This window comes from Cydia amplana, chromosome 19 (assembly GCF_948474715.1).
Source record: "Cydia amplana chromosome 19, ilCydAmpl1.1, whole genome shotgun sequence".
NCBI classification, from domain to species: Eukaryota; Metazoa; Arthropoda; class Insecta; order Lepidoptera; family Tortricidae; genus Cydia; species Cydia amplana.
In genome coordinates, this window is record NC_086087.1 from 613,620 (window position 1) to 626,622 (window position 13,003).

Genomic DNA, 13,003 nt, shown 5'->3' on the forward strand with positions numbered 1-13,003 from the left:
TTTTAATTTCTATGAAATTATGACGTTTATGCTATCAAACACGGTGCAGAGTTACAGAGGTTAGGTTAGAGGAGGCTTAAACGAGCTCAAGTACCTTTGTCCTGTACAAACGTACGTACAAATAAACATTTAAAAAAATTTTTTTTTTGAAAAATAAACACTAAATCAAACCAAACGTGTACTCATTTTTTCCTTTAGATTCTTACGTAATATATGGTTATATTGGTAATATAGGAGTGGGAGGGGGAGGGGGTCAACCTATTCTTATTATTTCTTACATAGGGAAGGGGATCAAAAACTGGCAAAATTTGTCTTACGTAATTAATGAATGGCGCCTTTAGTGTTACTATTGCTTGGAACTGCTAAAATTATAAATAAAGATCATATTAATACAAACTTCAGTGACATAGGGCTGAACAATAACAGCGATACACGACTGCAACGTCGACTGCACGCCAATTGCAACGTCGGCGTGCAGTTCAACAAAATGACCCAGAATTCTGGCAGTTCCTAGTGAAACCTAGGTTTGGTGCAACATAGGCACACGCTGTCTTAGTCAATTGACACGTCTTGATGAGCACTTGGAAGAGCAGTACCCAAGATAGAGCTGATACTGAACCTTGGCTGTACCTAGTGGAACTCAGGTTTGATGCAACATAGCACACGATTTTTGGACATCCGACTCGTCATGATGAGCACTTGGGAGAGCACTACCCAAGATAAAGCTGATACTGAACCCTGGCTGTACTTATTGGAACTCAGGTTTGGTGCAACATAGACACACGCTGTTTTGGACATCCGACTCGTCATGATGAGCACTTGGGAGAGCAGCACCCAAGATAGAGCTGATGCTGAACCCTGGCAGTACCTAGTGGAACTCAGGTTTGTTGCAACATAGGCACACGCTGTTTTGGTCATCCGACTCGTATCGATGAGCACAGGAGAGTAGTACCCAAGATAAAGCTGATGCTGAACCCTGGCTGTACTTTTGGAACTCAGGTTTGGTGCAACATAGACACACGCTGTTTTGGACATCCGACTCGTCATGATGAGCACTTAGGAGAGTAGTACCCAAGATAAAGCTGATGCTGAACCTTGGCTGTACCTAGTGGAACTCAGGTTTGATGCTGCAACATAGACACACGATGTTTTGGACATCCGACTCGTCATGATGAGCACTTGGGAGAGCAGTACCCAAGATAGAGCTGATGCTGAACCCTGGCAGTACCTAGTGGAACTCAGGTTTGTTGCAACATAGGCTGTTTTGATCATCCGACTTGTATCGATGAGCACTTAGGAGAGTAGTACCCAAGATAAAGCTGATGCTGAACCCTGGCTGTACTTATTGGAACTCAGGTTTGGTGCAACATAGACACACGCTGTTTTGGACATCTGACTCGTCATGATGAGCTGATGCTGAACCCTGGCGGTACCTAGTAGAACTCAGGTTTGTTGCAACATAGACACATGCTGTTTTGGTCATTTGACTCGTCTTGATGAGCACTTAGGAGATTAGTACCCTAGATAGGTTTGGTGCAATATAGGCACACGCTTTTTTGGTCATCTGACACGTCTTAATGAGCACTTAGAAGAGCAGTACCCAAGATAGAGCGGATGCTGAACCCTGGCTGTACCTAGTGGAACTGTGTGTGTGTGTGTGTGTGTTTATGTACCGCCAGTAGGTGTCCAGACGGGATAGTTATTCGCTCAATTGTGTGGTGTGGACGTAAAAATTAAATTCAAGGACATTGGCTCGCTGACCTAATATTATGTAGGAAAGCTTCCTAAAAAAAAAGTACTGGGCGACAGTGTAGGATGTAATAATAAGCGCATATGAAATTGTATATTACATGCCAATATCATCGGCAATTTGATTTTGTCGTCTGGAGACGTTTTTAATGGACAAAGTAAAAGCTGTAACAGACAGGCGTACCGGACAGCAACCGGGGTCCGGTTAGTATATTTCTTTCTTGCTCTCACTTATAGCTGCGTTCTTAACGGACGTATTCGCACTCGATCGATCATGGAACAAGACTCGGACTGGATCAAAGTCGCGGTCCGGTACGTTTAGGTAGGAAAACTCCGCGAGCCCTTACAAAGCTCTGCTTTTTGCTAGTTTTATACTCGAAATGTAGGACTCAGTTGTGTTTTTAGGTTACGTACGACTTCGTATTATTAGATTGCCCAATTAGAAATGAAGTAATTAGCAAAGAACGAAAAAATACCGTTTCCGTTCCCATACAAAAAATACCGGTATCCGATCCCTGGATATAAGCATAGAGAAAAAAATACATAGAGTGCTCACTCCATACATCAGTTTTAATACCAAAAAGACTATTAGCATCTAGCATCGAGTAGCGGAACTATCAGTACTGCTACTTGACAATAGATGTAGCACCGACCGGAAAGTCTTATGCTGTTGAGATAAGATTTTCCGGTCGGTGCTACATCTATTGTCAAGTAGCAGTACTGATAGTTCCGCTACTCGATGCTAGATGTAGACACTGAAATTAATAGTCTGAACTGATGTATGGAGTGAGCACTCTATGTATTTTTTTCTCTATGATATAAGTAAGTGAGTAGCACGGACCTGTAGTGTTCTGGTTCAGTAGTCGCGGTCGCGCTCGCGGGGCGGGTCGGAGCGGTCGCGGTCGCGCTCGGCGCGGCGCGGCGGCGGCGAGCGGTCGCGGCTGCGCGACCGCGAGTACGAGCGCCGCACCGGCGAGTACGTGGGCGAGCCGCGCCGCCGGGGCGAGTACGACCGGGACCTGGGGGGATTACAACTATTACAATGAGATTCTTCTTCTTCGCGTTATCCTGGCACTTTGCCACGGCTCATGGGAGCCTGGGGTCCGCTTGACAACTAATCCCATGATTTGACGTAGGCACTAGTTTGCAATGAGATTACAATGTAAAATATCAAAATACCATTGCACTCCCTATCGCGTTCGTAGAACTCGAATGAATTTCCTTGTCAACTAATAAATCAATAGAATATACGTTACCTCTTCCGAGTCAAAATCGACTACAAATATTAGAATTGATCTGTACGAGTTTTAGCAACACATACCTGTCCCGATCACCACTGTAGCGGTCGGCGCCTCCGCCGCCGTAGTCTTCCTTCACTCGAATATACGAAACCTCGCCCTAAAACAGTAACATTTTTTTCTAAACACAATAACACTAAGACACAGCTCTGCGTGGTGCAAATGAAACCAGACCATTCTCACAGACAAGACATCCTCTAGACTGAACATAGTAACGCTACCCCCTCTGCCACTATATACGGTAGTTTTACTCCATCTTCGAGTCAAAGTGTCAGAATCCCGTGCCGTGATTGGTCAGTGTCTTTGAACGGACCAATCACGGCACGGGATTCGCTCACCTCGTCCCCCCGCACCCCCGTATTTTTGGCAGCATCGGTTTCATGAAATAATTGCTCTAAACTCCGTCTAGAGGGTTCCTAGTCTATGCCATTCATAAGTCATATTTTTAGAAGTTTTTATTACTATTTTTTTTAATTTAATTAACCGATTCGTATGACACGATAGGCGTGCCATCATATTCTATGGCGTAAGGCACACCTATAGTGTCATGAAATAATTGTTCGCTGCCACAGCCAAAAGTATTTGAAAATAGAACACGCAACGAAACGGTGAACAACGACACTCACCTCATGGCTCCTAAACCTGGAGTCATCTAACTTCTTAACGGCATACTTCATGTCCTCGTGGCGCAGGAACTCCACCACCCCGGTGCCGTCTTTGAACGTGTCCGCGAAGCATACGTCGCCGGCCTCGCGCATGTGGTCTTTCAGATCCTATCACAAAATTAATTATCTAATTATATGTAATACAAGCTTTTATTTATTACAAAAACATTTTCTTTAAATTGTCACCAGTTCAAGAAAATTCAACACACAACTGGTATACTGGTCCTCCCACGATTGTAACCAAGGAATACAAGTGTCAGTTTAATCCAACACAGTCAGCAGCAATAGTTGCTAAGCGGGCGAGGTGTTCAAGATGATCTTGACGCGACTTTATTGTTAAGAAAACAAGAGTATCTCAAGGTAATTTTGAACACCTCGCCCGCTTAGCAACCTCTGCTGGTGACTGTACAAACCAAAAGAGTTTATAGAAACTCCTATGAAATGATGACGTTTAAATAACACTCGCACGTCTGTGCTATAAAAATCGTTGCAGAATTATCTTGGTGTTATTCTACAACTGCCAAGACCCTGAAGGCGAGAGTCGAGCAACGAGTACTCTGTATTCAGATCGACGCGCGGGCGGACCACGGCCAACACCAGAACAGCACCACCACGACGGAACTCGGCGAGTGGTCACTAATAGAGATGTAACGGATAGTTGTTTGGCCGGATACCGGATATCCGGCCTGGACACTGGCCGGATATCCGTTATCCGGCTGACGGATATTCGGCCGGCGGAACTATACCTATATTTTGAGTTTTGCAGGTGCGCATCGTGCAGGTTTCGACGTTTCGTAGTGAACGTTCGCGCGGACACATTTCTAGGATCGTAACGGGTTTTATCATGTCATTACGTAGTAAGTTCGTTTGTAGTTACAAGTGCGCGCGCGTATTTTTGTGTAAACAAATAAATGTATTGTGTGACATTGGTTACGTATTCATTTCTTTCTACTGTGTCGTTAGCATTATGACCATGACTGTTTTTTAGATTCCATTTTTTATCCCAAAATGTGTTAATTTTACTATCCGGTATCCGGCCGGATAGTAGGTCACTATCCGGTATCCGGCCGGATACTAAAATAACTGCCGGATAGGCCGGATACCGGATAGTAACCGGATATCCGGTGCATATCTAGTCACTAACCTGCCACGAGCCAGAGGGCGGCAGGCCGGTGACGAGCACTCGGTACTCGGAGCGGCGCGCGGGCGGGCCGCGGCCGGCGCCGCGCGGGAAGCGCTCCGCCCCCCCCGCGCCGCGCGGCCCGCGCCCGCCGCCGCCGCCGCGCGGGAACTCCACGCGCAGCCGGTACCCGTCGTAGTCGTAGCCGTCGCGCGCGCGCACCGCGTCCTCCGCGTCTCTGTCACGACCACAGATTCACTAAGGACAAGTTGCACCGACCACATTTGACAGATGATCGAAGTCACCCGGCGCGCCGCAGTAGTTTACTATGAAACTATGCATATGATAAAATTTAGCAAACTCTTTAACAATGACAAACGATTTGGTGCGACCGACCCTAAATGTTGCCAAGCATTTTTTGGAAAGTGCTAAGATGCAAATGATTTGATCGACTATTTCTTATTTTATTAGCTAGAGAATAAATAGCTGGGAATTGATTAGAAGAAGAAAATGTGCAAACTCAATAATAAATGGATTTAGGCCTAGGCCAAAAATGAATGTTTAGAGACTTCAAGTCATACTAAATATTTAAGATATAAAAATGTGGATTTGGGAGAGTAAACCGAGCATACCTACTCGTACATCAATGCAACTAATGATTAATGGGACCCAGACTGACAGGACTAACTATGTTTCTTTATTAACACAAGTCTTACAATATGATTCTTAACAACACAAATCTATTCAATTATGCAAAGAACAATCTATAATAAAACTTTTTAGTGACAAGTTAAATTTGTTCATTATATGCATTATCTTTACATATTTTCCTCATACAAAACAAATAGTTTAAATAACTTTTCTTCATGTGACACAAATTACAAATAACAGAGCCATTATCAGCAAAATGTTATCAACAGCCACAAATGTACTGATATAACTAATTACATTTACACAATGTGTTTAACCAACGCCAAACCTAATAAGTTCAGTATTATTTGCTTATTAACCTAGAAATTATGTACAAATGGTCTCTATGGCACTGGCTTAATGCAAATGGATAATTCCGTACACAGCGGGAAAAAATGGGAAGAAATTTGAAACTTATTATATTTTAAGTTCAAATTTCTTCAATAAAATATCTTGAGATACCAACTTCTTCCCGCCATGTACGGAATTAATAAAATGTTTATAGGGTCTGCATCTGCAAGTTGACCACCCTAATTCATGGCCATGTAGCTATTTTAATTAACAATAATTACTATGGCATTGGTACCATGAACCTTGTTTTCATACATAAACTAAAGTCTATTTTTTTATTCCGTAGACTGAAATGACAGTTAATAGTATGAACATGAAATGTCATTTCATACTATTAACTGTCATTTCAGTCTACCGAATAAAAAAATAGACTTTAAGGACAAGTGAATAGCAGTATTGCTAGTTGAACCCGTGCGTGCTTCAAGGTTGTTTTACCTAGCATTTAAAAGCAAATATGTTATGAAACACTGTTAATGCTAAGTGGTTAGGTATTCATGTTTTACTGTTTTACCATTTTATTACCACATCAATTATGATATTAGCTTCTCATTATTTCAATATTATTTCTCAGTACACAGAGAGTAAAGTACATACAATTTGATGATTTTTCTGAAGAGTGTCATTGCCTGTTACCTATAAAGTTGATTTCTATCTAAAGTAGGACTTACCTCGGATTTTTTTTTAATACCTACAGTAAAAAGTAGAGATGCCACGAATATTCGGCAACTATTCGGTATTCGGCCTATTCGGCCACTTTGCCGAATATTCGGTATTCGGCCACTTTGCCGAATATTCGGTATTCGGCCACTTTGCCGAATATTCGGTATTCGGCCACTTTGCCGAATATTCGGTATTCGGCCGAATGTTGCCTACTATTCGGCCGAATACCGAATATCTGTTGCACCTACTTAATAAATAAATATATACATACAAACATGAACGCTGAAAACAATACACTCTTTTTGTTTGGGCAGTCGTGTAAAAAGAAAAATTGCACAATAAAAATGACCAAAAACTATGTAGGAATATTTAGAATGTGTTCTTGGAAAGTTGTTAAATACGAAGACCCATTTCTGAGCATTTGTTGATTAACAAACATGTTATTTTTATCATGAGTCTGTTTTGTTTGACTCTATTAATTAACTTGTCCGATCCCGCGACCCGAAAACTAATTTTGTCGTTGTCTCCCAGTATGGCTCACATTTGACCCGTGGGAGTTGAAATTTTGAATATCGTGGGAAATCTGGAAAATTTATTTACGGCTCCTATTTGAGCCCTTGGGATATGACAGGTTAATGCTGTTCAACAAAAATATAATATATCTTAGCTAACGTTCATAATAATTGTGACTCAAAATGTTCGCATGTTATGCCGAATATTCGGTATTCGGCCGAGAGTGGCCGAATATTCGGTATTCGGCTAAAACTACTATTCGGGGCATCTCTAGTAAAAAGTTATCAGCGATGCATGTAGGTGCAAAACCTGACAGAATCATTAACATTAGCAATTCAATTAGGTGGCGATGTGTAAACAACCATTACGAGGCCCCAAAACTTGGTGAAACGATAATAATGATAAGTACATTGATTTAAATACAGATAATGATATTAATTTGTTTACCCTTGGAGCTGGCGTTGTTACAGTAGTGACGTATGAATAAATCATCCATTACTAATACCCACACTAATACACTATAGGTATTACCCTACATTAGTACAAACTAAATATACCTATGTACGACAGTAGATAGGTATGCTATGCTTGATACCTACAATACCTACATTATTAAGGCTGTCCAAGTTGCGGGCTTCAAGTATGTGGGGCACAAACAATTTCACCAACTGACACAAGCTAAATATAGCAGGACTTACCTCGGATCTTCGAATTCCACGAATGCGAATGGAGGACCTTTTCTATTTTTCAAATCAACGAATGTAACTTTGCCGAATTTGTAAAAGAGATCTTGAATGTCCTTTGTCCTTATGTCCGGGGGTAGGTTTCCGACGTATATTCTGCACTCATTTCTGTTGCCGCCGCTTCCACCGGACATGATTATGGCTTTTTAAATAAGATTTCTGCAGTAAATAACGAAATAATTTATATTAACTTTCCGGCGTAACGCTACTTCGGCTTGATCGGCAAATTTGACAAATCAAAATGGCGTCAAGCGTCAATGAGTTATTTCCAGAGGAAAGGGAAATGTTTGTTTTCGTCCTATTGTCTATGGTTCAAAAGAGGTTTGATCAGAAATAACTGAATCCAACTTAATGAACTTATAAAAATATTGTTTATTTTCATTTTACTTATTTTGGCTCAAATACTTTGTGAAGTTGTTTTACGAAAATATCGCCCATATTTATTCACTTTTTATAATAAAACTCTAGTACTAGCCGGTTACAAAGTTGAGAAACCTTGAGAAAAGAACGCAACCATTTTTCATTTTTCGAATTGTCTTTGAATTTAGAACGCCCTCTGCCGCACACAACAAGAGATCTTTGCCTGAAAGAAGCCTGTGAAAGAATCCTCTAGAGAGTAGGCATAGAATCTCCGGTACCAAAATCTTTGCGTGATATTTCATTCGTTTTTCTGAAGCAAATGTAAGTAATTCATTATTTATATTATTTATTTACTTTAATTAGGGATTGGAGATTCGTTAATTGTGAAATTTTCGTATAGTTTGCCGTATTCACAAAATGGTGCATGAAAGTCTGAATGCGGATGAACATGTTTTCACCTTCGTTCGCAAAAAAGGTGCAATAAAGTCGCTTTATTGATTTAATTCTCATGTTTCCATAGAAATATCTTTCTACGTCGTAGTTTTTCATTATCTTTTCCGTATAATGCCGAGTAACATGTTTGCAAATTAGTTAAGCGGTGGCAATTTTCGCGTTTTCTTATTGATGACGGGCCTTACTGCTAGTGCTTCCGTTCGAATTAGCACAAGAAAACCACCTAAGGCCGAGTCAGAAACACAGTACAGGTAATTTGATTAGAAGGGAAAGCGAGGGTCCGCAAATATGTGTCGTATTTGGAAGTTATTCGGCGCGCGTACTTAGCATATTTTGTAAAAGGCGCGCTGGATCCAGAATCCCGGGTTTCGCGCCTGACCTTTAGTTAAAAGTTATTTATAGCTGTTATTGAACATAAACAGTCCTGTACTCATGTGGAAAATGTATTGATTGAATGTTAGAAGGCTAGCCGATAACCTTTGCTCCAGGTCTATTGACATTGTCCATCCACGCGTTTGAAATAGATAATCCTATTTATTTCTCTCCTATTCTGTTCCAGCGATATCGTAATGGCGCGTTTACACTAGGCAATTTGGCGAGCGATTTCACCAGCAATCATGTAGTATGTGAATGAGACAATCCATCAAACGCACGTCAATTTATCGGATTGCCAGTATTGACACACGCCAATAACGTCTTGGAACTCGCCAAGTGGCCTCGTGCAAATGTACCGTAACTAAAGGGCAAGGTCATGAATTAGCACTTACCTGGGCTGCACACCTGATTCTCTCAGAACATCATCAGAGCGCGCGCGACACAGACATCAGCCGCTGCTTGCCTGATAAAAAAAAATATTTAATTTTCATCCCGGATTACCAGACCGAAACTTAGTGTAGTGCGACAAGTGAAATTTTAAAGTTTTCAAACCTTCCAGACATACAACTGACAAGATGTGTGACCGCAAGGCGGTGATCAAGAATGCTGACATGAGTGAGGAGATGCAGCAGGATGCGGTGGACTGTGCGACGCAAGCGCTTGAAAAGTTCAACATTGAAAAGGTACCTATATTTTAATTGTTCCCACAGATAACAAGTTTCCTCATTTGTGGTTAGTGGTTAGAGGTTCTCATGTGAAAATAAGTAATTATTTGTTAATCATTTTCATTTACAATAGGTACTTAATAAAATATATTTATTATAACAATAAACTAAACAATAAAACAAAACTACATGTATTATAAAATTTAAAATAATCTTATAAATAAAAAATGTCTCCAGGTTGCTGTCATATTTCTTAATCATGATGATTAACCCTACTCCCTAGTGGTTAGAGTTCAAAAAATTTAATAATTTTGATTAATTTTATCAGTGCATTTTGCAAGCATAAAGGTGCATTCACAATTAACTTTAGTGGAGCAACAAAAGTTAACTGCGGTGTGGATGCAGCTTAATGTAACTTCATATTGATTGAAACTGAGGGGCTACTGCTATAAAGTAATCTGTATTGAGAACCAATGTGATGCCTATAGGTATATAAGCCTGGCGTCCGTTGGCTCGTTGGGTGGACGATATTCGGAAGATTGCGGGTCATTTCTGGATGAGATTGGCTCAGGACCGGGATAAGTGGTGTACTCGAAGAGAGGCCTATGCTCAGCAGTGGGCGATAAAAGGCTGATATGATGATGAAATCTATTTAAATTTAGCTTGAAAATGCTTTATCTTCCTTTGTGTACTAAATAAACTTTTTTTTCTGATTCCAGGATATTGCTGCATTCATCAAGAAGGAATTCGACAAGAAATACAACCCGACGTGGCACTGCATCGTGGGGCGCAACTTCGGCTCGTACGTGACGCACGAGACCCGCCACTTCATCTATTTCTACCTCGGCCAGGTCGCCATCCTCCTGTTCAAGAGTGGTTAAACCACCTCCGCACACTTCGCTCTAAATTTTTTGTTGTTAGGATGCAGTATTACCGGGCCAGCGTGCCTCGCCTCCGGGTCCACTCGGGGACAGCGGGGGTCGCTTACATTCCTACCATCGGGTGCATGTCAGTAGTTAGCGAGGCGGGACGCGCGGGCCGGAGTGTGTGAGCTTGTATGGGCCGGTCGGGCTCCATCACCCCGCGAGGCACTGTGTAAATGTACTGTGTTTAGCTTAACTTAAGATTCAATATTGACTTGTGGTAAACATTCACTTCTAGTGTATATTTATATTAAAGAAAATTTTAGTTAATTATTCCTAGACTTTAGTGTGAAAGTCATATGTTAGTACCTAACTAAATCTATTGTTTACTTTCTTTGTTGATATATTCACTGGAGATATTTTCACTACTTCTATTATTAAACTTTCTTACAAACCACAGCATGTTTTATTTTGAATAAACGCTTAGGGCATTTAGAGCCAAAACTAGGAATTAGGCGTCTAGAATTCCAATTGGGCTAGGGCTTGGTTAAAAGCTAGTATTTTATATCCTTGAACAGTCCTTAGGGTTCCTATTCCATTCTAATAACGAATGAACCTAAATTTGATTGCTGATAACAGTGATAACACTTAGTGATCGTAAGCTTTTGGACTTTTGGTTCTGGGCATGCTATTATGACACCACTTTGTAATAGAAATAGATTGTCACAAGGGAGCAAAATGACATTTACGGCGAGGGCGTACATTGAATTCTGAACGAAGCGAAGGAGTCTTAAGAATCTCGAGCTGGCAAGGGATTCTAAAATAGAATTCCGATCGTAGTGAGGGATTCAGGAGGAAATCATTTTGCTACCATGTGACACTATTTTTTACATCACCTATTCGAAGAAGCGTTTCTGCTTTCTGCTAAAAGGGATCAAAGTGGCTCTTTTCTTCCCTGCTAAGAGGGATCAATGGCACCTTTTTAGGGTTCCGTACCCAAAGGGTAAAAACGGGACCCTATTACTAAGACTCCGCTGTCCGTCCGTCTGTCACCAGGCTGTATCTCACGAACCGTGATAGCTAGACAGTTGAAATTTTCACAGATGATGTATTTCTGTTGCCGCTATAACAACAAATACTAAAAACAGAATAAAATAAATATTCAATCACGGTTCGTGAGATACAGCCTGGTGACAAACGGACGGACGGACAGCGGAGTCTCAGTAATAGGGTCCCGTTTTACCCTTTGGGTACGGAACCCTAAAAAACAGCAACGCGCAAACCCTTGACGTCATCACTAAAGTGTCAATGTAAATATGCACCTTAGCAGTTTTTAACCGACTTTCAAACAGGAGGATATTCTGAAAAGCTACCATACACAGGTACAGGTCTACTTTCTGATGGCCTCTATAGCGCCACTAGTTGGTTGATAACATTATATAGGTAATTTAAAGACAAAGTAACCTATTTATATAGTAGTTGTGAAAAGGTAAAAGACACAGTTACTTTCATATTTGAGGAGTGCAGTGGCGTAACTAGGGGGGGGGGGGGCTGGGGGGGGCACGTGCCCCGGGCGCCGTCCAAGGGGGGGGGGGGCGCCAAAATGGGCAAAAGACCTCCGATAGAAAATGGACCAGCCAAAATGTAGGAAACAGTCAAAATTTTTTTTCGCGACTTAGGGGTTGGTCTGATATGGTTTAGAATCCTCGTCGTTGGTTATCAGAATATACCCCATGTATGTTAGCCGATTTTTCGTAGTTTTCGAGTTTAACTTTTAACTTTTGTTAAGAAATTCCGGGGTGAAGCTTTACGTTACTTTTATGCCTTCTAATAATTGTTCGTGGCATTTGCACTGATAACATGAAATAGCGATGGGGAAGTGACCCCATAAAATAATAGTAGAAATAACAAAAGAGGATTTTTGTAATGAATTACTCATTTGGAAGCTTTCCACCTCAGTTCCTTTGACCGGCGACTCTGACAAATTACGACTATTAAGTATCACTTTTTTGACCTTTTAAAAATACGTAGGGTCTAGCAGTTTCTAAAATACCTAACCAAAAGTCCTTGAAATCGCTTGTATTTTTTATTTATTTAGGTAAGGGCAACACCTAAGCTTGACATGCTTGAACGTAAAAGTTTTTCTATTTTTCCCAACTCAACCAAGTGAGGATGCTGATTTTTTTTAGCAACTGCGCCGTTTGTGAAGGATTATGTTACAAAAAAATATATTCAAAAAAGTTCAATAGTTACTACGTGTTACGGAATTTCTCAACAAAAGTTAAAAGTAATAAAAATAAAAATCATAATTCGAAAACTACGAAAAGTCGGCTAACATACCTAAAAATTCTGATAGCCCACAGCGTGAGGAATCTAAAAAATATTTTTGGACGGCAAGGTTTGGACCAACCTGTATAACACATGCCTTGCCACCATCGCTCATTCTGTGATACTAGAATGCCGTGAAAAACCTGTGTCAGGTATTGAGAGCATTCTAT

General features: G+C 40.9%; 2 protein-coding genes across 3 annotated transcripts; one reads left to right on the forward strand and one right to left on the reverse strand.

Moving 5' to 3' along the window:
* Positions 1-2,605: 2,605 nt before the first annotated feature.
* Positions 2,606-8,052, reverse strand: LOC134657087 (serine/arginine-rich splicing factor 1B). The gene is made up of 5 exons (XM_063512640.1): positions 7,745-8,052; positions 4,857-5,070; positions 3,674-3,820; positions 3,071-3,147; positions 2,606-2,768 (listed from the first exon to the last, which is right to left on the reverse strand). Exons 1-5 carry the CDS (start codon positions 7,921-7,923, stop codon positions 2,606-2,608), a joined length of 780 nt encoding a protein of 259 aa, XP_063368710.1. The 5' UTR covers positions 7,924-8,052.
* A 267-nt stretch (positions 8,053-8,319) lies between these two features.
* LOC134657270 (dynein light chain 2, cytoplasmic) lies at positions 8,320-10,962 on the forward strand. 2 transcript variants are annotated; one of them, XM_063512848.1, is made up of 3 exons: positions 8,320-8,470; positions 9,537-9,660; positions 10,362-10,962. In XM_063512848.1, the coding sequence occupies exons 2-3, from the start codon at positions 9,553-9,555 to the stop codon at positions 10,521-10,523; spliced, it is 270 nt and encodes an 89-aa protein (XP_063368918.1). In that variant the 5' UTR covers positions 8,320-8,470; positions 9,537-9,552; the 3' UTR covers positions 10,524-10,962. The 2 variants fall into 2 exon arrangements, with proteins under 2 accessions (XP_063368918.1, XP_063368917.1); XM_063512847.1 differs by lacking the exon at positions 8,320-8,470 and adding an exon at positions 8,715-8,853.
* The last annotated feature ends 2,041 nt before the right edge of the window (positions 10,963-13,003 follow it).

What these genes read in the sequence shown, in the direction of transcription:
- LOC134657270 (XM_063512847.1), top strand. Translation starts at nt 8,774, where the DNA reads ATGACGGGCCTTACTGCTAGTGCTTCCGTTCGAATTAGCACAAGAAAA. An exon ending in GAGTCAGAAACACAGTACAG is followed by an intron (nt 8,854 to 9,536) that starts GTAATTTGATTA and finishes CAAACCTTCCAG; the next exon opens with ACATACAACTGACAAGATGT. An exon ending in AAAAGTTCAACATTGAAAAG is followed by an intron (nt 9,661 to 10,361) that starts GTACCTATATTT and finishes TTCTGATTCCAG; the next exon opens with GATATTGCTGCATTCATCAA.
- LOC134657087 (XM_063512640.1), bottom strand. Translation starts at nt 7,923, where the DNA reads ATGTCCGGTGGAAGCGGCGGCAACAGAAATGAGTGCAGAATATACGTC. An exon ending in GTGGAATTCGAAGATCCGAG is followed by an intron (nt 5,071 to 7,744) that starts GTAAGTCCTGCT and finishes TGGTCGTGACAG; the next exon opens with AGACGCGGAGGACGCGGTGC. An exon ending in CGCCCTCTGGCTCGTGGCAG is followed by an intron (nt 3,821 to 4,856) that starts GTTAGTGACTAG and finishes ATTTTGTGATAG; the next exon opens with GATCTGAAAGACCACATGCG.